Raw genomic sequence first — 20,348 nt, forward strand, 5'->3', positions numbered from 1 at the left:
TCTGCAAGAAAATGTGAAATTGCATACGTGGCCAGCAGTGTATTTCTGTTGGACTGCATTGCGCTCACATTCTCAAAGGACCTTCCTGGTTCCAAAATTATATTCTTCCACGAAACCCTCCCCGGTTTGGACTTCTGATGACTCATCTAGTACCGTGGCTAAAACCCAACTTGGGTCTTTTTTTAAACGATTTGCAAAAATAGGTTTTTAGAGAGAAATCCTGGAAGGAGACAGAGAGTCACATAAGGTGAGCCAGAGAGCTGGGCTGACACTTTCTCCTGCCCCTGTGAGCCTTCCAGGGCCATCTGTAGCCCTGGACAGGGCTGTTAAAAAAAATTTACAATCTGAGCTTCAACAATGGTTTCCTCAATCGATCCTCTTCTTAGAAAATTGACTCCAGGACCGCCGCTGCCCAGAGGGAACAGGCAGTAAATCCCTGGCTGGCAGAAGGGCTGGAGAGTTGCCTGGCTGAGCCTGTGTACCTGGATTCCTCGAGTCCTTACGGCCCAGCCAGAGACCATGAGAGCATCCTCTGTCCCCTAAAAGACTCAGTGACAAAGCCTGGACCTTGGCCTCCAATCTTACCTCCAGGGAGGGCTGAGGACCATCTGGGGAAGTGTCTTTTTCTGTTAGTAGTGCTTGATTCCTTGAAGGAATGAATTCATAGAAGGCATCTTCTCTCTCCTGCCTTTCGCTGGGTGTCTCAGTTATTGCGCTTGGTGGAGAGACCTGGCTCCTGCCAGAACTGGGAAGTAACAGGGCAGAAAAGCTCCTGGACATGCCTGGTATTTCCCCTGTGGGCTGAGTCTTCCCCTTTTGCTCCTTCAGGGACCCCTTTAAGACTGGCAGAATCTCTGAGCCCTGCAGCCACAAGCCATTGTCTGCAGGCTCTGCATAAGTGTAGGTCCTTGTTGGGAGGGATGTCTGAAACACCTTGCCTGTCTTTTCACCTGTTTTCATTTAAACCAGAGGTGCCATTGTTCACAGTTTTAAGCTCCTGGAGGCTGGCACCCCTGGGCCTCCTGTTCCCACCAGCTGTTACCACAGATCCTCTGATGGACTGCTCCCTGTGCCTTGAGCTCTTCTGCCCCTTTCAAAGTCTGGGCAGGGGCCTAGGGGAGTGAAGGCCTTCTGTAAAAGCCCCTTTTAACATTTCTGTAGGGAATAAGGCAAAAGGAAACTTCTTTAGTTCCTGTGCTTCTTTTCAATTAATTGAATTCCCAGAGAAAACAGTAATTGAAGCCATCGTGATGAGGGAGATAGGAGAGGGAACAGTTTCCTGTAGCTTTTCCACTAAGTCTGAGCTTTCCAGAGAGCTCAGCAGAGGAATAAGCAGACCCCGAGCTCCTCCTCCGGAGCTTGTTCAGGGTGGGGCGGGGTGGGTAGAGTGGGCGGGGTGGGGGGGCGGTGGAGTGGGCCGGGGATAAAGCCGGGGACAAGGAAGTATTCATAGGCTGTGGGACCCTCAGTACACTCAGGTGGAGTCCCTGTCTCATCCCGGCAGTAATTCACCAAAGAAATGCTGTTCGTCTAGATTTAACATCAGCACAGGGATGGGGCCTGTTTCATAATTGAATTAGTCAGGTGCGTTCTGTCCTGGTCATATCCAGAGGAGACCTTGGAAATAGAGCTGTTCAGAGACAACTGGCCTCTGAGCCAAGTGACTTCCTGCCACCCCCCGAACCCCACCACCCTCTCATCCCCACCCCCACCCCGCCCCCAGAGCACACTTTGCTGATACAGCTTTGTTACTGAGGGGAAGCCCTCCAGGCCCCTGCGATGAGAACAGAAGTCAGACCCTGGTTCTGGAAGAAGAAGTGAAACAAGGGTGCAACTTGGGAGGTGCTGAACATACCGGTTCCCACACGCGATGTCGCGGGTCCTGGTTCTGGAAGGGACACTGATCAGGGGCTGTCTTCTTAATGATGGTGATCATGGTGCACTCGGCCATGAGAGTACCACGCCGTCTGAGGCCTTTCAGGCGCAGTAGATATGGTCTTGGAAGCAGAGCATGGCTGAGCGGCAAGACCCAGCCAAGGTGTTAGAGCATACGTGGCCCCAGACTGGCCCCCTCTGGAGGGGTTCCCTGGACACATAGATCTTGACCATGTTGCAATAATCTTTCTTTTTATCACTCTCAGATGCTATAAAGGGGATGCCATGAATAATCATGTACCTTTGGGACTTTCTGCAACATTATTTTCCCCTTAGTTTTTTATATGAAAACGTCCATCCATACAGAAACATGGAAATAACTGTGATACCCACCTCCTAGATTTCCCCATTAACTTTTTCTTTTAAGATTTTTTTTTTTGATGTGGACCATGTTTTAGTCTTTATTGAATTTGTTACAGTATTGCTTCTGTTTTATGTTTTTGGTTTTTTGGCTGTGAGGCATGTGGGATCTTAGCTCCTCCATCAGGGATCAAACCTTCACTCCCTTCATTGCAAGGTGAAGTCTTAACCACTGGACTCCCTGGGAAGTCCCCCCTTTAATATTTTGCTGTACAGTATTTGCCAACATTTTTTTTTTGAAACAGTAAAATTTCAGCATGATTCTCACATCATATTTTACTTGTATAAAACCAGCCCTGTCCCTCCTGTGTCTCCGATGGAAACGTCAAGGGGAAGCTTATACACAACAGCCTCTCAGTGAAGCTGAGGCAAGGCTCCTGAGCTTTAGAAGCGAAGGTGAAGAGAGGATTCCTGGCTTGGAAACTACCAGGCAGAGGTGCCAGGCCAAGTTCTGCTGCTGAAAAGCCAGATAGCGTCTCAGATCTCTGTCCTGCCGGTTAAGTCCTCAGGCCTTCCAGGTGCTGAGGACCTGTACCAGGCGCCGCCTGCGGCTGGGTTCAGGGTGGGCCCTTGGGCAAGTCGCTGGCCTAGGGCCCAAGTGACGGGTTTCTCACTGGGGAAATGGGAGTGGGGACACACACCTCCCAAGGGTGCCAGTGGATGAGTGAGGTGCTGAGATGCGAGGCAAGAGCTGCAAGTGGCGCCTGGCAGAAGGTGGGCCCTCTCCGGGAGGTGAGCGTCCTGAGTCCAGTCCATGTGCCCCTCTGCCCGGTGCCCAGTGCTCAGTGCTCACAGAGGCCCATTCATTACACTGCTGAAGTTACACCTCTGTGATATTTAGCAATCGTAGCAAGAGCGGTAGTGATGGTAAGGTTAAGGAAACCTGAACCAAAGACAGAATGAACCAGAGATTTAAAAATGTCCCAGGTTTCAGCTAGGGCATCCTTGGTTAGGCATTTGTGGAAAGAGCCACCACGTCTTTGCCTCCAGAGAAGAGAATGTTCTGGCTTACTGCTTCCCATAAAAGATGGGAGAGGAACCCTTTAGAGAGGCTGAGGGCACCCAGGCCCGGTTCCCTGACCATGGAGGACACGGGGCCAGAGCTCTGCCTGCCCAAGTTAGGTGACTGCCCTGGCCCAGATGGACATGCTTCTCTTACTCTGTGAGTCCTCGCTGCTGATTGTCTGGCAGCGGTGACAGCTCACACCTGTCATCAGAAAGGGTGAGATGCCCTCGAGTCGGAGAGGCAGTGTTTCTATTTGAAAACCCCATCAGGGCGGCCCTGGAGCAGGAGGCTGCAAGGAGAGGCTCTCCAAGCACCTCGGAGAGTCCCACCCCGTCCCGGGACTCATCACAGGCTTCGGCTTCTCGTAAACCAGCTGACGTGGTTCACAGTGCCTCTGTGGCTTCGCTGAGCTCTTCGGAGGAGGAGAAGCCTCTCAGATGGATGGACGTTTAGGCTGGAACTCCTCATCCTTTTCCATCCTTCTCTGTTCAGTTTGCAGCTGAGGGGTGCTCGGGTGGCTGTCAGGCTGCCGTGACCAGGGACGAGGGGATGCGTGGGAACATGCCAGGTGCTATCACTCATGCTGCCGGGTGCTGACGTGATCTGATGAGTCCTGGATCCCTGAGGAGGGGACACTGGAATTTTCACTGTTATTTAAAAAAATTTTGGACAATTTTTAAAGGTTACTCTCCATTTGTAGTTATTATAGAATCTTGGCTATATTCCCCATGTTGTACTGCCCATGCCTGAGGCTGTCTTCTGCCCAGTGGTGTGTACTACAGGAGGTACAAACTATTGGGTGTAACATAGGCTCACTGCCTTTATTAAAAAGCTTTGTGCATCCAGGTGGACTGGTATTTAGAGGCTTCCCTGATGGCTCAGTGGGAAAGAATCTGCCTGCAATTTAGGAGCTGCAGGAGACGCGGGTTCGATCCCTGGGTTGGGAAGATCCCCTGGAGGAGGGCATGGCAACCCACTCCAGTGTTCTTGCCTGGAGAATCCCATGGACAGAAGAACCTGGCACGCTACAGTCCATAGGGTCACACAGAGTTGGACACAACTGAAGTGACTTAGCACAGTACAGCACAGGCTGGTATTTGGGACAGATCACACATGTGTAAGGCCAGCTTCTAGGAAAAGGTTCATGCCTGTGAGGCTGCCTGGGCAGGAAAGTGGTAGAGCCAGAATTTAAACCAAAGTCTGATGTTTCTCAGGACAGTTCTTTTATCTTAACACAAGGTTTAATCTGATACATCAGTCACATGTCTTAAAACACAGAAGACAGTTTAAAATGCCTAAGGCATTGGGGGATTTCTTGGCGGCTGTGTCTGCAGGTAGGCTGGTGTGATCAATGGACCAGTTATGTCACCGATGCGGGCAGCGTGGGGGGGGGGGGCAGCTTCCTTCCCTGCCCTTTCCCCTTCTTTATATGAGTTCATAATTCAGAAAGAGATGGGCATGGGCCTTGGTTCCCAGAATCCCTTGCTTCACCACCCCATCTAGGTCCGCTTGTGTGTGTGTTTCCTTTTATTGACCACCTCTCCCTTGTCCCCTCCTTCCTTCACTTTTAGAAACAATGGAAGAGGCCTTTTACTTTTTTGTTTTCCTCCTGGCTCCCTGACAGAGGATTACTGGCCTTGGCTGGTGGCATCTCTCAGGCTTTGGGAGAGGGAGTGGCCAGAGGGGGAGACAGAGGGGCATGCACGAATGAGTAGAAATCCACTGCGGGGAATTCACTGTGTGGGAGCTGGGGAGGGCCTGCTATTGGGCTGAAATGACAGAAGTGAAGGTGTCCTTGCTCAGGCAGCCAGTGGTGGCTTGGAAGGCTGGACGGCGGTATGGGTCAGCCTGTCCCTGGCTGGCCATTTGGGGGCTCCCTCCCTTGTCTCCCCAGTCCTGTTGGGAGATCTCTGACTTGGGAAGGAACCCTGAGGGCATGGATGCTCCCATTATTTCAGCTCAGCCTTGCTGTTCGCCTCTGGTGAGCATGAGTTTCCTGCTTGGAAAGATGTGAGCAGTGGGCCAAAGTGTAGGAAAATGTGAGAACTCAGTGGCTCTCCAGCTAAAAGAAACGTACTCGGCCCCTCCCCTCTTTGATCCTATCCTTTTGTTGTGAAGCGTCCAGAGGATATTTTAGGTCTGGCATCAAGTTCCGTGGTGAGAGAAGGGGGAGAAAAGGAAAACATTAGAAAATCTACATGTGGCCCCAGACCAATCACAGCTTGCCACTTGCTTTGAGAGAGACTGTTTCTAAGATGAGGCCAGGTTACCTTCAGTAGCTGACACACCCGAGTGGTCCTCGAGATACCCCGTCTGCCCTCCTTCGGGTTGGAGCTGCAGCTGCTGTGGGCAGTGCCATGTGGGTTCAGACTCCGGTGCAGTGATGGTGCCACCTCAAGCCTGGACCGTGTGTCTCTCTGGTTCGAGGTGGGTCTGGTAGGTGGCATGGCCCACCTGAAAGTGCAGCTCAGAATTTGGGGGAATTCACACTTCTGGGGCAGCCCTCAGCCAGGGGGTGATGGGAGCCACAGCCCTTATCCTGCTGGAGGATGGTTTGGAGAAGAATCCTGGTGCATCTCCAAGCTTCCAGTGGGCTCTGCCCTTGTTGCCATGACAGCAACTTCCATATCATCCCCCATGTATAATCCCCCTTAAAGCTCCTGTTTCCCTTCCCTTCCATGCTTTCCATGCACCCTCACTCCATTGTCCTGGGATCCCCTTCACAATAAACTACTTGCACTAAGTCTTTGTCTCAGACTTGGTTCTCAGGAAATGCAAACCAGGACACCTCCCAGAATGGCAAACCCTGCAGTTCAGTTGAGTTTAGTCGCTCAGTTGTGTCCAACTCTTTGTGACCCCATGGACTGCAGCATGCCAGGCCTCCCTGTCCATTGCCACCTCCTGGAGTTTACTCACATTCATGTCCATTGAGTCGATGATGCCATCCAACCATCTCATCCTCTATCAGCCCCTTCTCCTCCTGCCCTCAATCTTTCCCAGCATCAGGGTCTTTTCAAATGAGTCAGTTCTTCACATCAGGTGCCCAAAGTATTAGAGTTTCAGCTTCAACATCAGTCCTTCCAATGAATATTCAGGACTGATTTTCTTTAGGATGGACTGCTTGAGTCTCCTTGCTGTCCAAGGGACTCTCAAGAGTCTTCTCCAACACCACAGTTCAGAAGCATCAATTCTTCTGCACTCAGCTTTCTTTATAGTCCAACTCTCACATCCATATATGACTACTGGAAAAACCATAGCTTTGACTAGACGGACCTTTGTTGGCAAAGTAATCTCTCTGCTTTTTAATATGCTGTCTAGGTTGGTCATAACTTTTCTTCCAAGGAGCAAGCATCTTTTAATTTCATGGCTGTAGTCACCATCTGCAGTGATTTTGGAGCCCCAAAAAATATAGTCTGTCACTGTTTCCACTGTTTCCCCATCTATTTGCCATGAAGTGATGGGACCAGATGCCATGATCTTAGTTTTCTGAATGTTGAGTTTTAAGCCAACTTTTTCACTGTCCTCTTTCACTTTCATCAAGAGGCTCTTTAGTTCTTTTTCACTTCCTACCATAAGGGTGATGTCATCTGCATATCTGAGGTAATTGGTATTTCTCCTGGAAATCTTGCTTCCAGCTTGTGCTTCATCCAGCCCAGCATTTTGCATGATGTACTCTGCATATAAGTTAAATAAGCAGGGTGACATTATACAGCCTTGGCATACTCCTTTCCCTATTTGGAACCAGTCTGTTGTTCCATGTCCAGTTCTAACTGTTGCTTCCTGACCTGCATACAGATTTCTCAAGAGGCAGGTCAGGTGGTCTGGTATACCCATCCCTTGAAGAATTTTCCACAGTTTATTGTGATCTACACAGTCAAAGGCTTTGGCATCAATAACGCAAAAGTAGATGTTTTTCTGGAACTCTCTTACTTTTTCGATGATCTGACAGATGTTGGCAATTTGATCTCTGGTTCCTCTGCCTTTTCTAAAATCATCTTGAACATCTGGAAGTTCATAGTTCACATACTGTTGAAGTCTGGCTTGGAGAATTTTGAGCATTACTTTACTAGCATGTGAAATAAGTGCAGTTGTGCAGTGTTTTGAGCATTCTTTGGCATTGCCTTTCTTTGGGATTGGAATGAAAGCTGACCTTTTCTAGGTCTGTGGCCACTGCTGAGTTTTCCAACTTTGCTGGCATATTGAGTACAGCACTTTCACAGCATCATCTTTTAGGATTTGAAATAGCTCAGCTGGAATTCCATCACTTCCACTAGCTTTGTTCAAAGTGATGCTTCCTAAGGTCCACTTGACTTCGCATTCCAGGCTGTCTGGCTCTGGGTGAGTGATCATACCATCATGATTATCTAGGTCATGAAGATCTTTTCTGTATAGTTCTTCTGTGTATTCTTGCTACCTCTTCTTAATATCTTCTGCTTCAGTTAGGTCCATACCATTTCTGTCCTTTATTGTGCTCATCTTTGCATGAAATGTTCCCTTGGTATCTCTAGTTTTCTTGAATAGATCTCTAGTCTTTCTCATATTGTAATATATATTTTATATATACTTATATTTGAGCCTTGTATCTAATTTTGTATTTCTAAACTTTTCTGTTTAAAAGAGGGACCTCAACATTACATAAATTTCAGTCCTCACAAAACCTGGATCCATCCCTGATTTTTATGTATCAAGAAACATAAATTTGAGGAAGAAAATAATGATTTAGTAATAGAGCAATAATAAAGATTTAATAAGAACAATAATAAAGATTTAATAATCAGTTCAGTTCAGTCGACTCAGTCATGTCCAACTCTTTGCAACCCCATGGACTGCAGCACGCCAGGCCTCTCTGTCCATTGCCAACACCCGACATTTACTCAAACTCATTTCTGTTGAGTCAGTGATGCAATCCAACCATCTCACTCTCTGTTGTCCCCTTCTCTTCCCACCTTCAATCTTTCCCAGCATCAGGGTCTTTTCAAATGAGTCAGTTCTTCACATCAGGTGGCCAAAGTTTTGGAGTTTCAGCTTCATCATCAGTCCTTCCAGTGAATATTCAGGATTGATTTCCTTTAGGATGGACTGGTTGGATCTTCTTGCTGTCCAAGGGATTTATGTATCAAGAAACATAAATTTGAGGAAGAAAGTAAAGATTTAGTAATAGAGCAATCTTGAAGATTTAATAAGAGCAATAATAAAGATTTAATAATAGAGCAATAACAAAGAATAAAATAGAGCAAGACATTTCAATTTTACTAAAGTAGTATGATTATTAATACTATTATGTTCTATGAGTACTATTTTATTGAGGACAGTGTGATTGAATATTTTAAAATCATTGTTGAAGATACTAGTTTCATACTTTGAGATACAGCCAATTGAAAGTCAGTTTATTTTAACTAAAGGTTCAGTTTAATATTGACTTTATGGGCTGTCCTAACTGAAATAGATAGTTCACTAAGATACACAGATCCAAATGGGAAAGAAAAAACATCATAAACCATACCTTCTAAATCAGGACATTAATTTTTCCATCTCATCTACCAATTATGCAAAGACTTTTTGTTCACAACTTCCTACTTTTTGTAGTTTCAATCAATTAATCATGCTACTTTTCAGAAGGTGTTGAATTTACATATTTTTAACAAATGGATTCAAAACTCTGAAACTATTTGTGTGTGGAATGTTTTTAATCAGGTAACATAATTCTGCATCCACGTTTTAAGGTGGAAAATATGATTGTTTTAGATGCTGCTGATTTCTATCACTTCTGGAAGGCAACACAGTTTCTTGATATTTGTTTTCAAAATGCTCTCTCCATAGAACAGATTTCTCTAGGAAAGTAGGTACTTTTTTACCTGATGGTTAAAATGTCACCGTAAAGGGTGCGTGTGTGTGTTTTCTGAAAATATCTAGTAAGTGCATACTTAGCTGGTGGCTACAATCATCTGAGAAAAGGTCGGCATATTTGTAGCTGTTGTCTTTTTATAGAAGAAATGCATAATTCATCTTTAAGTTCAACAGTTTAAAAGAGTTCTTTGCCAAATGATAATGAACATCCACATGGTATAAAAAGATTTCATGATCATGCCCCCATCTCATTTCAAAATAGTGTAAAAGTCTTACTGTCTCAAACAATATCTGTAACTATGCTTCTCTGAGTGTATGTAAAGGGCACTTTGCTGGACGCTCTGCGAGCAAGACCCTTGCCTGCCACCTGCAGAGGCTGATGGTGCCCTTCTATTATGTTAATTATGGGACATGCTGGCATGTGGGCTCTGTGGGGGTGCTACTGTCAGCCAGCATTATAAATATTAAGTATGTATTTTTCTTATTTTTAAATTGGCATGTAATACAGTTGTGGGGGTTCTCATGTTTTCTGCCCACTCTTTAAGAAGTCATGCAGCCCATCCTCCTGGGGTATACAACTCTACCGTATATTTTATAAAATCCGAGCTCAAGGACTTTAGGGGGGGGATTATTCAAGCCTTTCAGTTTTTAGATGCAGCAATTGAGCTAAAGTGATTCCACTTCTCCAAGAGCCCACAGCTGGGAACAGATCTGGCCACAGATGCCCAAGGAGGTGAATCCTGTGACCAGAAGCCCAGCCCATGGGGTCCTTGGAATGTACCTGTTTGCTTTAGTTAGTAGGGCAGTGGGGAAGAACGGAGCTGTTTTGAAAAGAGGAAGCTTTCAGGTCCAACTGCCTAGACCTGATCTTCCTATGCCTTTTTAGGCAGGTATGGAGGAAGTGGGGCTTCCAAGATGGTGTTGGTGGTAAAGAACCTGCCTGCCAATGCAGGAGACATGGGAGATGCGGGGTGGATCCCTGGGTTGGGAAGATCCCTTAGAGGAGGGCATGGCAACCCACTCCAGTATCCTTGCCTGGAGAACCCCAGGTACACAGAAACCTGGTGGGTGACAGTCCATAGGTTTGCAAAGAGTCGGACATGACTGAAGCGACTTAGCATGCATGCATGCATGCATGGCCGTCTCAGGACAGCCAGCTAGCATCTTGGATGCCAGAGCATGTCTCCTGCAGGGGCTTGTGCTCAATGAGGGGGGTCCTTCTTGATCCCTGGGGACTTAGAGGTAGAGAGATCACACTGAATGCTGTCCTGGGAACTAGAAGGTGCTCAGCTGTCCCTGTCTGTGAACAAATGGGAAAAGAAAGACTCAACCCAGCACCAGGCTGCAGAGCTACCCAGATTCGAGTGTGCACACGAATCACCTGTTTAAACTCAGAGCCTCCCTGGAGGTCTGATTCCGCATCTCTGACAAGCTCCCAGGGGATGCTGAGGTGGCTGGTTCAGGGACCACACGTTGGGTTTTGTTCAGGAACCTCAAGTACTTGGATTCTTTTTTAGGTTTGCCACTAAAATTCCCAGGTCTGTCATTTAAATTTAGCCCCGTATCAATGGGCATGACCCCCAAAGGGTGATGTAGAATCACTGGGGATCTTTCCTGGGGATGCAGTGATGACTCCCCTGTCCTACCAGGTGAGGGTTTGAGTGAAGCTCTGTGACAGTGTGGTTGTTGGGAGGGTGTGTGGGCTGGGCTGCGAGGGGTTGGAGTCAGGAGGGAAGGGGAGACACCGCAGCCATCAGGACTTTGGGAGCGGTAGAGAGATGGCTGGACCTGCCCATTCCCCTCCCGTGGATGGATTTGCATGGGGACTGTCCATGGGACCGGTCTCTTTGGACTCAGGACTCGACTGAACAGCACACGTCTGACCGCCGAGCCCAGAGCCCTAGCGTCTCACTCCTGTTCTCCACTGTAGCCCCAGCAGCACTGGGCAGGGACCCTCTGCCCATGCCCTGCAGCCTCCCTCTGCATCTTATGTTCGAAAGCATTGTCTTTTGGCTAATAACACTTGAAGCTGTTTACTGGGTCCTGGGAGCAGCAGCTCAGCCTCCGCTGTGCCCTGTGCAGAGTCTGGCTCTGCCCAGTCTAGTGCTGTTTCTCATAAGCCCCCAGGAGATGCTCTGGCTGATGCCGGCTGAGTGCTATGTGTGGGAGTCCTGCAGAGGACAGGCATTGATGGAAGGGCCTGCGTCCCTGGGGAGGGTGGCCAGGGGTTGCTGTCCCCTCTTCTCCCCAGTTGTTCAGTTGCTCACTCATGTCCAACTTTTGCAACCCCATGGACCGCAGCACGCCAGGCTCCCCTGTCCTTCACCATCTCCTGGCGCTTGCTCAAACCCATGTCCATTGAGTCGGTGATACCATTCAACCATTTCATCCTCTGTGGTCCCCTTTTCCTCCTGCCTTCAATCATTCCCAGCATCAGGGTCTTTTCTAATGAGTCAGCTCTTTGCATCAGGTGGCCAAAGTATTAGAGTTTCGGCATCAGTCCTTCCAATGAATATTCAGGATTGATTTCCTTTAGGATTGACTGGTTTGATCTTGCTGTCCAAGTGACTCTCAAGAGTCTTCTCCAACACCCCGGTTCAAAAGCATCAATTCTTCTGCGCTCAGCCTTCTTTCCCATCAGAGGGACCAAGAAACCTCAACTTTCCACGGGGATTCTCTCTTGAAGTTGGGGTGTGGTGCCTTGATACTGGAATTCATTTCAAGTGCAGCCTGGCCTGTGATCACCATCACGCAACCAGAGCGCAGGAGATGGGCACCCACCTGACAGGGCATGTAGATGCCAGAGAGAGGAGAGGTTTAAATGGAGGTCGTGGCCTTCTCTGTCCTTCTGAAAGCTTTGAGACCATGGAGGGACCGATGTCCAGGCCATAAAACCTCCGGCTTCTTCCTCTCCTGGTGAGTATGATGGGCTCTTAGCTCTCCATGGTCTGTTCTCCTTTCCAAGGACCAAGAGCCGTGCAGAGCCAAGCTTGTCTTCCGGCTGCAGAGTTGGTGTGAAGATCCTCATGCAGAGGCCAGCTCCGCCCCTGCCCTCCCCCCACATTCAACCACAGAGGGTGAGGACCATGGTGGGTGGGTGGGGGGGCAGGAAGGGGGCTGCTGGGAGAGGGTGCAGGAGAGTCTGCAGAAGGCGGTCCCGGAGCTGCAGGCTGATGCAAACCCGCCTTTGACCCTGGGGTGAAGACCCGGGGCGCCCAGAGTGGAGACAGCTGTGTAAACCACAGGGTGGGGTATTTATAGCTCAGCGGGGCCAGCCCTGTGGCCACGGGCTCTGTCTCTTGTTCTGTTCACCGAGTTTCCTGGACGTGCTGTCCTCAGGGTCGCATGAGGCTCTCTGCAAGACTCCACGTCTCCACTTGCTGTCCAGAGTGTTTCTCTCCATCCCTGTTTTCAAGAAGAAATGCTGTGTCCCGGTTCTGGGGCAGGGGAGAGTTAATACGATCCATCTAGGGGGCCTGCTGACCCCAGCGGCCACTTCCCCTGGGCTCCTGAGCTCCCGGCTGAGGTGGGACACACATGCCTGGACTTTGGAGTTGGATCTGGGCTGGGGTCCCAGCTGGCTGCTTTATCCCACCAGTGAAAGGGGTGAAACCCTGGGGAAAGCATGGAGGGAGAAGGGGCAGGATGGTGGTTGGGCACATGGGCCGGAGGCTGGGGGACAGTTCCCATGCTGCTGCCGCAAAGCCTCATCTCAAAGGGGTCCTCCCCCCATGGGAGATGGGGTGGCGGTAGCCCCACCTCTCTGCCAGGCTTAGGGCCCTATTTGGGACGAGGACAAAGTGTGGTATTTATTTAGTCTAGGATGAAGCTGGGGGGCCTGGGGCACCCAAGGAATCCCATTCTTTGGGGCTCAGTATCCTTGGGCTTTCCAGGCCCTGGTCACAGAGGGGAGGAAGCGGGGGAGGAGAGAGAGGGAGAGAGCACACAGCTCTGTAATGGAAACTTGGCTTCAAGCCCCACGCTTTCTTTAATGCCTGTGCTTGAGTCTTGTGTCGGGAACCTCTTTCCTCCAGCAGGTACGCTGAGCTACCTCCATGGCCCACTCCTGTCCCGCTGTTCGGAGCTGGTGACACAGGACACGTGAGCCTGCTGCCTCCCTCTTCACCCTCCCCCACCCTGGATTAATTAGGTCAGCTTGTAACTTCCAGGGCCTGGCAGGAGGAGCCAGGAACATGGTGGAGGGGGGCCAAGGGGTTTTGTTGACGTTGCTCAAGCGTAGCTTCATGGAGCAGCAGCCCCTGCGGAGCGGAGAAGTCCAGGGAAGCCAGGGGTGAGGAGGGGAGAGAAGCGGGCATCTCCCCAAAGCCCTCTGCTTTTCACTGGCCACCCGCCCCTGCTTCCTGAATCTGAGACTGTAACCCTCCATGTCGTGACTAAGAGACCAGCTGAGTCTCTGAGAAATCCACACTGAGCCAAGCATCCTACATCCAGTGGGGTTCAGGACCATTTTCTATCATGTGTGTGATGCTTTCTTTCCGGTGATGCTCCTGCCTCATCACTGTTCCTAAGAGTTTTTGGGGGAAGGAGACCCCATGAGATGATGTCACCTGTTATAAGGTGCAGGCTGCCTCATGCATCTGTCTTGTGATAGCTGAGTAACACGGCCAGATGGATCCCATCCTCTCCAGGGATCTACCAAGAAAGTGGCCTTTGGGGATCCCCAGACCTGGATTCAGATCCCTGTTTTGTTCCTCTTTGCTTGCTCTGTGACCGTGGGCAAGTCTTTTAACTTCTTTGTGCTTAGTTTTCCTTATTTGCAATTGGAGTTAACAGTTCTAAAAGAAGACTGTTGAGATGAAACATAGCAAAGAATGGAAAATTCTTTGCACAAAATAGACACTCAATAAATGGCTGTTGTGATGACTGTTAACTGGTGGTAGATGTGGCCATGGGTTGGCTCTGAGTTTAGGCAGATCACTTCTACTGTAACTTATTTACTCCAGAGGAAGGTTGACCTGAGAACCAACTGCCCCTTCCTACCTCTCCAGCAATTTTGTGAGGACATAGAAAATGGGGTGTCATATTGTCACATGTGGTCCTCAGAGGGAGGTGAGTGAACACAGTGCTTTTTTTTCATCACTGTTATGTTCTCAGACTCTGGTCTCTGCATCCGTGTATCAGTGGTCAGTGCTCAAATATATTTTTGTTGGGATTAAAGTTTGTAGATTTTGGAATCCAGAGGCACTGCCTTAATAGTCTCTAATTCCTGAAGCTATTGAATCATTGTGTAAAAAATCCTCTCATTTTCTGCTACAATAGCTGGCTTTATTTTTACATCTCTTAATTGGTATCAGCTTTTCTCTCAGAATTACAGAACTATGGAAATTTGGCCTGAGAAAGAACTTTGGAAGTCACTGGAAGGGATGCTCTTGCTTCTTTGCAAAATGTTGGAGTCTTCCTGAATGTTACGATTGCAGCCCCTCAGGACTGAAGATTCTTTGACCCAGATTATGAGAGCAGAGAGGTCAATCTGTTGGTCTCATGTAGGCGGGACGATGCCCCTGGCATCCTGCCTGCATCACTTGTCCTCATATCTTTGGTACAACTTTCAACACCTGTGTCTAATTATCTAAGGCCATTTACTGGGTACCAGAGTCCATCTTGATTGGAAGTGCCAGGGAATTAATGTCCCCTCAGAATAGGCTTCATTCAACCCATGGCAGACCAAGAGCAAGTGGGTAAATACCCCAGCTCCCTCACCCTCTAGGTGTCTGAGTTGCATACCTACACTGTCCCCTAGAGCTTTCCAGAGGGGTCAAGCTCTAGTTCATGAATTTTAGCTTCAGACTTGAAACACACCTCCACCGGCTGGCTCCCCACCCTGTTCCATTGCCCTGTCCCCCATGGGTGCTTCCTGGGATCACCGCCCTCAGGTAAACTTCCTGTGCTCAAGTCTCTGTCCTCAGGGGCTGCTTCTATGGAAACCCAGCCTGAGACAAATGAGGTGTCTTTCTTCACACTCTGAGATTGTTTAGGATAATATGGTGTTTTAAGTCTGCTTATTGAATTTTGACGCCACTGACCTTATTCCTTTTTTATGAATTTTTGCAATATTTTTTCTCTGCTTGTCACTATCCTTAATCCTAAGAATTAACCGTTCAGGTAAACCAGACTATACAAGTGTCTTGCTTTGACCTTGAAATATCTTTAGGGTTGTCTTCACAATTATGGTTAAACTGATATATCTGGTCACCATGTAGGTATTTTGTATTTCAGTCTTAAGTTATGGTTTATTCCAGTTGGGCTGCATATGCAACTTTTTTTTTTTTTTCTTCTCTGTGTAGCGCATGGGATCTTAGTTCTCCAACCAGGGGTTGAACACACAGCTCCTGCCTTGGAAACACAGTCTATATATGTATATATATATATATATATATATATATATATATAGAGAGAGAGAGAGAGAGAGAGAATAAACCTAAACCTAGGGGCTCTTCTGGCTAACGTGTAAAGCTGTAATTAGCTGCTTGATAAATTTACATGTGGGAACAGATTCCAGTTGATTGAAAAAGGCCTCAGGGCATGAGCTGCAGGCTTATATGTGTCCTGTTGGCTTAGGTGAGATGCCCACATGCATTGTGATTTCCAGAAGCTTCCACAAGTCTTACCGTATCCATTTACTGAGTGGGAATGGTGACTCCAGCATGAACTTCCTGAGCACCTACTCTGAGCCAGCCGTGATTCGGTGTCAGAGAGACAGCAGTGGACCCAGGAGAGAGTGATCAGGCTCCATCTTTCTTTCCAGGGCAGTGTCACGAGGTTCCAGTTACATAATGAAAGTGACATCATTTGAGAAACTAGAATTACCATGGAAATAGAGGAGAGGGTATTATGACCTTCAACTCTTCACTGACCATTTCAGAACACTAGGTTGGTATAGCTGGGTGGGGCCCAGTCTCTGGCCTTTCATAAAGGCCACTGGTTCCATGAATTAGACTCTTGTCTTTTTCTTACATCCATTTTCTGACCATAGCAACTCTGGACACTCAAGAGGTAGCCAAAGCTTCATGTCATGTCTTTCTTGAGTTCCAAACCACTAGAGAGAGCCATCTGTGTGCTGTTTCCAAAACCCAAGGACTCTCTGAGGTCCTGCTCTGTTGTTATTTTACATTTGTCCTCAGTTCAGTTCAGTCACTCTGTCATGTCCGACTCTTTGCGACCCCATGAATTGCAGCACGCCAGGCCTCCCTGTCCATCATCAACTCCTGGAGTTTACTCAAACTCATGTCTATCAAGTCGGTGATGCCATCCAGCCATCTCATCCCCTGTCGTCCCCTTCTCCTCCTGCCCCCAATCCCTCCCAGCATCAGGGTATTTTCCAATGAGTCAACTCTTCACATGAGGTGGCCAAAGTACTGGAGTTTCAGCTTCAGCATCAGTCCTTCCAATGAACATCCAGGACTGATCTCCTTTAGCATGGAGTAGTTGGATCTTCTTGCAGTCCAAGGGACTCTCAAGAGTCTTCTCCAACACCACAGTTCAAAAGCATCAATTTTTCGGCACTCAGCTTTCTTCACAGTCCAACTCTCCTACATGATTTTTTTAAAAAAATTTTTCACATGATTTGTCCATAGTGGTCAAGGCCATTGGCACCTCTGTCCTTTTTGAAATTCTCTTTTTACTTACCTTCTGTGACACCACTTCCCTTGCTCTTTTCTTTCTTTTCATGATCTCTTGCTGAAGGCTTTGACTCTACTTTCTCTGGAGGAATGCTGAATTTCCCATGGTTTCTTCTTCCATTTCCTTCTCCTTAGGCAACCCCATTCATGCACATGCTATATGCTTCTCTGCTTGTTTATGGCTCTCCTGATGTTCTGGGTAGCTGAACTGTTGCCCTGCAGTATCTGCACCCACATTATCCGGGCAGCACACCACCCTGTGGATGGTCCACGGACACTTCAGATTCAACACATCCTGAGCAGAAAGCACCACATTGTCCCCTCCATGCCCGTCGGTGTCTGTTCTTTGTCCTGACACTTCCATACCCATGGTCGTCTCAGCCGGAGACCTCAACCCTACTCATGCATTCAGTGATCAACTTTCCCCTGGTCCGAGCTCTTCATCTCATGTTTGTGGAAATCTTGTTATGTAGGATTCGTTAGCCTAGGCTCTGGGCATGTTGACATGGTGTCTTAGCCTGGGTGATCCGAGAAGCAGATCCTGAACAGGTGTTCAATTACAGGCAGTTTATTTGGGAGGTGATTCAAGGAAATACTGAATATAAATATCGTTTTTGTTTTTGTTTTGGCCTCACCACATGGCTTGTTAATCTTAGTTCTGCCACCAGGAATCAAACCTGGGCCCCAGCAGTGAAAGTGCAGAGTCCTAATCGCTAGACTACCAGGGAATTCCCAAAGACATACAGGTTGGGGAGCAGATGCTGGTGATCAGGAGCCAGTCTTACTGACTTAGTGGACCCAACTGGGCCCTTTCTTTTTCCAAGTCCACATTCAGTGAGGTCACATTGGTAGCTTGAAATTGGACATGGTGAGAATTTAATTTATACCATGGAAATTGACCAGTGGCTACAAATCAGGACTTTTCCTACAGAGAACTGGTTGTTCAGCGTTTCTCAGCATGTCACGGGGGGCAGAGAATTAAGACAGGGAATGCATACATGCTCAGTTGCTTTAGTTGTGTCCAACTCTTTGCGATCCCATGGACTGTAGCCCACCAGGCTCTTCTGTCCATGGGATTCTCCAGGTAGGAACACTGGAGTGGGTTGCCATTTCCTCCTCCAGGATAACAGCTAATAAATTGTACTTTATCAGGAGAGTCGCCCTGAAGACATCTGGAGTCATCCCAGTGGAGTAGACTGGAATCTGGATTAGGACACACACTTCAGTCACCCCCCCGGAGCAGTGAGGTGTTTATACACCGCCCCCTAGCAGTCATTGGCTGAGGGCTGCCGCTGGGGGCCCGGCAGGATCCAGCCCTGGAGAAGCCCCCCTGAAATTAGAGACAGGATGCTGAGCGTAGTGGTCAGAGGTGTCAGGGCTGTCAGCGGGACTGAGTGCTGATGGCTGAAGGCGCTGGGCACCCAGCGTGGGCAAGGGTCACACTAGCTCTTAGTGATGTGTGGCTGTGGTCTCTTTCTCCCCAGACCTGAGCTTCATGGACTTCATTGGGCAAGACACACAGTGGACCGTGGGGAGGAAGTTAATGCAGGTGAATGACTCGCTAACTTCAGAAGATGCAGGACCACGGAGCAGCAAGAACTGCACTGAACCAGGTAAGATGGTGGCCACACTGGGGCCTTTATACTGGAGATGGGGCTACTGGTGGTGGTCATAGCCCAGGAGGAGCCAGATCTGTGGTTTTCCTCTGAGTTCTGATCCAGAGAGACTCTGAGGACGTTAGGGGCAGGTGTCTAAGAAGTGCAAAGGCAAGATCCCAGGGGGACAATTTAGGTGTGTTTCTACCTCTGTGTTTGTTTCCTTGGGCAGTGGGGGAGAAGGTGAGTCAAAGTCCTGGTCTAAAATATGGATGCTGGTGCCATCCTGAGGGACACTAAGCCAGGAGCATGTGGGTGAGGATGGCCAGTGGTCATCTTCGCTTTGATGCCTGGAGTCCTCTCTGCCTGGTTTTTAATCGAGAGCCTTGTTTCTGTCACAGTAAAGGCACAGGTGTTGAACCAGACCCTCACCTCTGATGTTGAGCTTCTTGGAAGAAATGGATGTTCATTTGTCAGCAGTTATATTTGATATAACAAATAGAATATGCCTTTCCTCAGAACATTTTACCTCTGATGTTTTTGAACTTTTAAGAGAAAACTAACAGAAGGGGATCAAAGGGACTTGGGATGACCAGAACTCAGCTCAGCCAGACTTTGGCCAAGGCAGGTGGCCTCTGGATGGATGAAGTCCGCTTGTTTAAATCAGGCGGCAGGCACCCTGTCTGAAAAGGGCCAGAGAGCAAATATGCTAGGCTTTGAAGACCTGATACTGTGTCTATAGTACATGTTTATTATTTAATTTTATTTTTAATTAGAGGAAAATTGCTTTACAATACTATGATGGTTTCTGCCACACATCAGCATGAATCAGCCATTGGTAAACATGTGTCGCCTCCTTCTTGAACCTCCCTCCCCATCCCACCTCTCTAGATTGTCACAGGCAGCACTGAAACATCTTCATTACTGTTTGTAAAATGGAGAGCCAGTGGGAGTTTGCTGTTTGATGCAGGGAACCCAAAGCCTGTGCTCTGTCTATATTTTTAAAGATTTTTATAATCTTTATAATCTTTAAAAATTAAAAAAAAAACTTTTTAGCTCATGGGATGGACTGGGCCTGTGGCCATATTGTCAGCCCTGACACGGAGTTCTCAGATCTCTTGTGGGCAGGGCAGGGGTGGTTCTTCCTTCCTTACGTGGTAGACTTGGGCCTCAAGTGTGCCCCCTTTAAGGGCCTGGGAGCTCAACCACCCAGTGATCCTACATGCAAACGCTGGCCTCATTTTAAGCATCAGCCTAGATGGACATATGCAATCTTCATTGCAGCCCAAAGAACCTTAGCCCTCGGGTTACAGAAGGTGAAATTGTGTGTCTGTGCTTTTTTTGGGAAGATGGATCGAGGTTCCCTTTCCGACGGTTGGAAAGAACTAAAAATAGATTACCCTTCCCTGCCAAAAAACAGCCTACAACCTTCCATAATCTATATTCCTTAAGTTGGGAATAAAAGCGTCCCTGTCGAAAGAGTACGCTTCACTGAAGCACGTGGGGGCTGCGTGAGCAACAAGTGAAAGCCGGGTCAAAGGTTTAAGTGCCATTACTGTGTGGCCAGAGCTGTGAGTCTCCTGGGAGGTGGGCTTCTGCGGGGGCCTGGCCCAGGGGGCCTGGCAGGGATGCTTCGGGTCACTGCTGTGCTGGTAACCCTGTTTGCCGATCGGGTATTATAGTCGAAGGTGTGTCAGCGTCATTTTGCAGTGAGAATGCGGGTGGTGACTGGGACGTCAAGAGACAGGAGATTCAGTTCTAGGAGCCCAGCCTTGCTATGGGCACACCTTTGGATGCGAAAGAATGGCGTCAGACAAGGTACAGAGCCCAGCCTTGGGACTGGGGTCCAGCTCTGTGCAGGGCCAAGCGATGGAGGCTTCTGTTCCCTGGAGTTGGGGCTGTGTTTTGGGGGAGACGGTGCTGGCTCGCTGTGAGTGGCATTGCTGACTGTTTCACAGAATGCAT

The 20,348-nt window shown here is 48.4% G+C and overlaps 1 protein-coding gene across 4 annotated transcripts in view; it reads left to right on the forward strand.

Moving 5' to 3' along the window:
• The window catches only part of SLC24A3 (solute carrier family 24 member 3), a 422,543-nt gene that overhangs the window by 52,537 nt on the left and 349,658 nt on the right, over positions 1-20,348 (forward strand). For 3 of the 4 annotated variants that reach the window (XM_061126457.1, XM_061126454.1, XM_061126456.1), the window contains exon 2: positions 18,273-18,401. In XM_061126457.1, coding sequence (XP_060982440.1) covers positions 18,273-18,401 — 129 coding nt within the window. Of the gene's footprint in view, positions 1-12,147; positions 12,226-18,272; positions 18,402-20,348 lie in introns of those variants that run through there. The other variant, XM_061126455.1, reaches the window with a different exon arrangement.

The sequence above is a fragment of the Dama dama genome, chromosome 23 (assembly GCF_033118175.1).
Source record: "Dama dama isolate Ldn47 chromosome 23, ASM3311817v1, whole genome shotgun sequence".
NCBI lineage: Eukaryota > Metazoa > Chordata > Mammalia > Artiodactyla > Cervidae > Dama > Dama dama.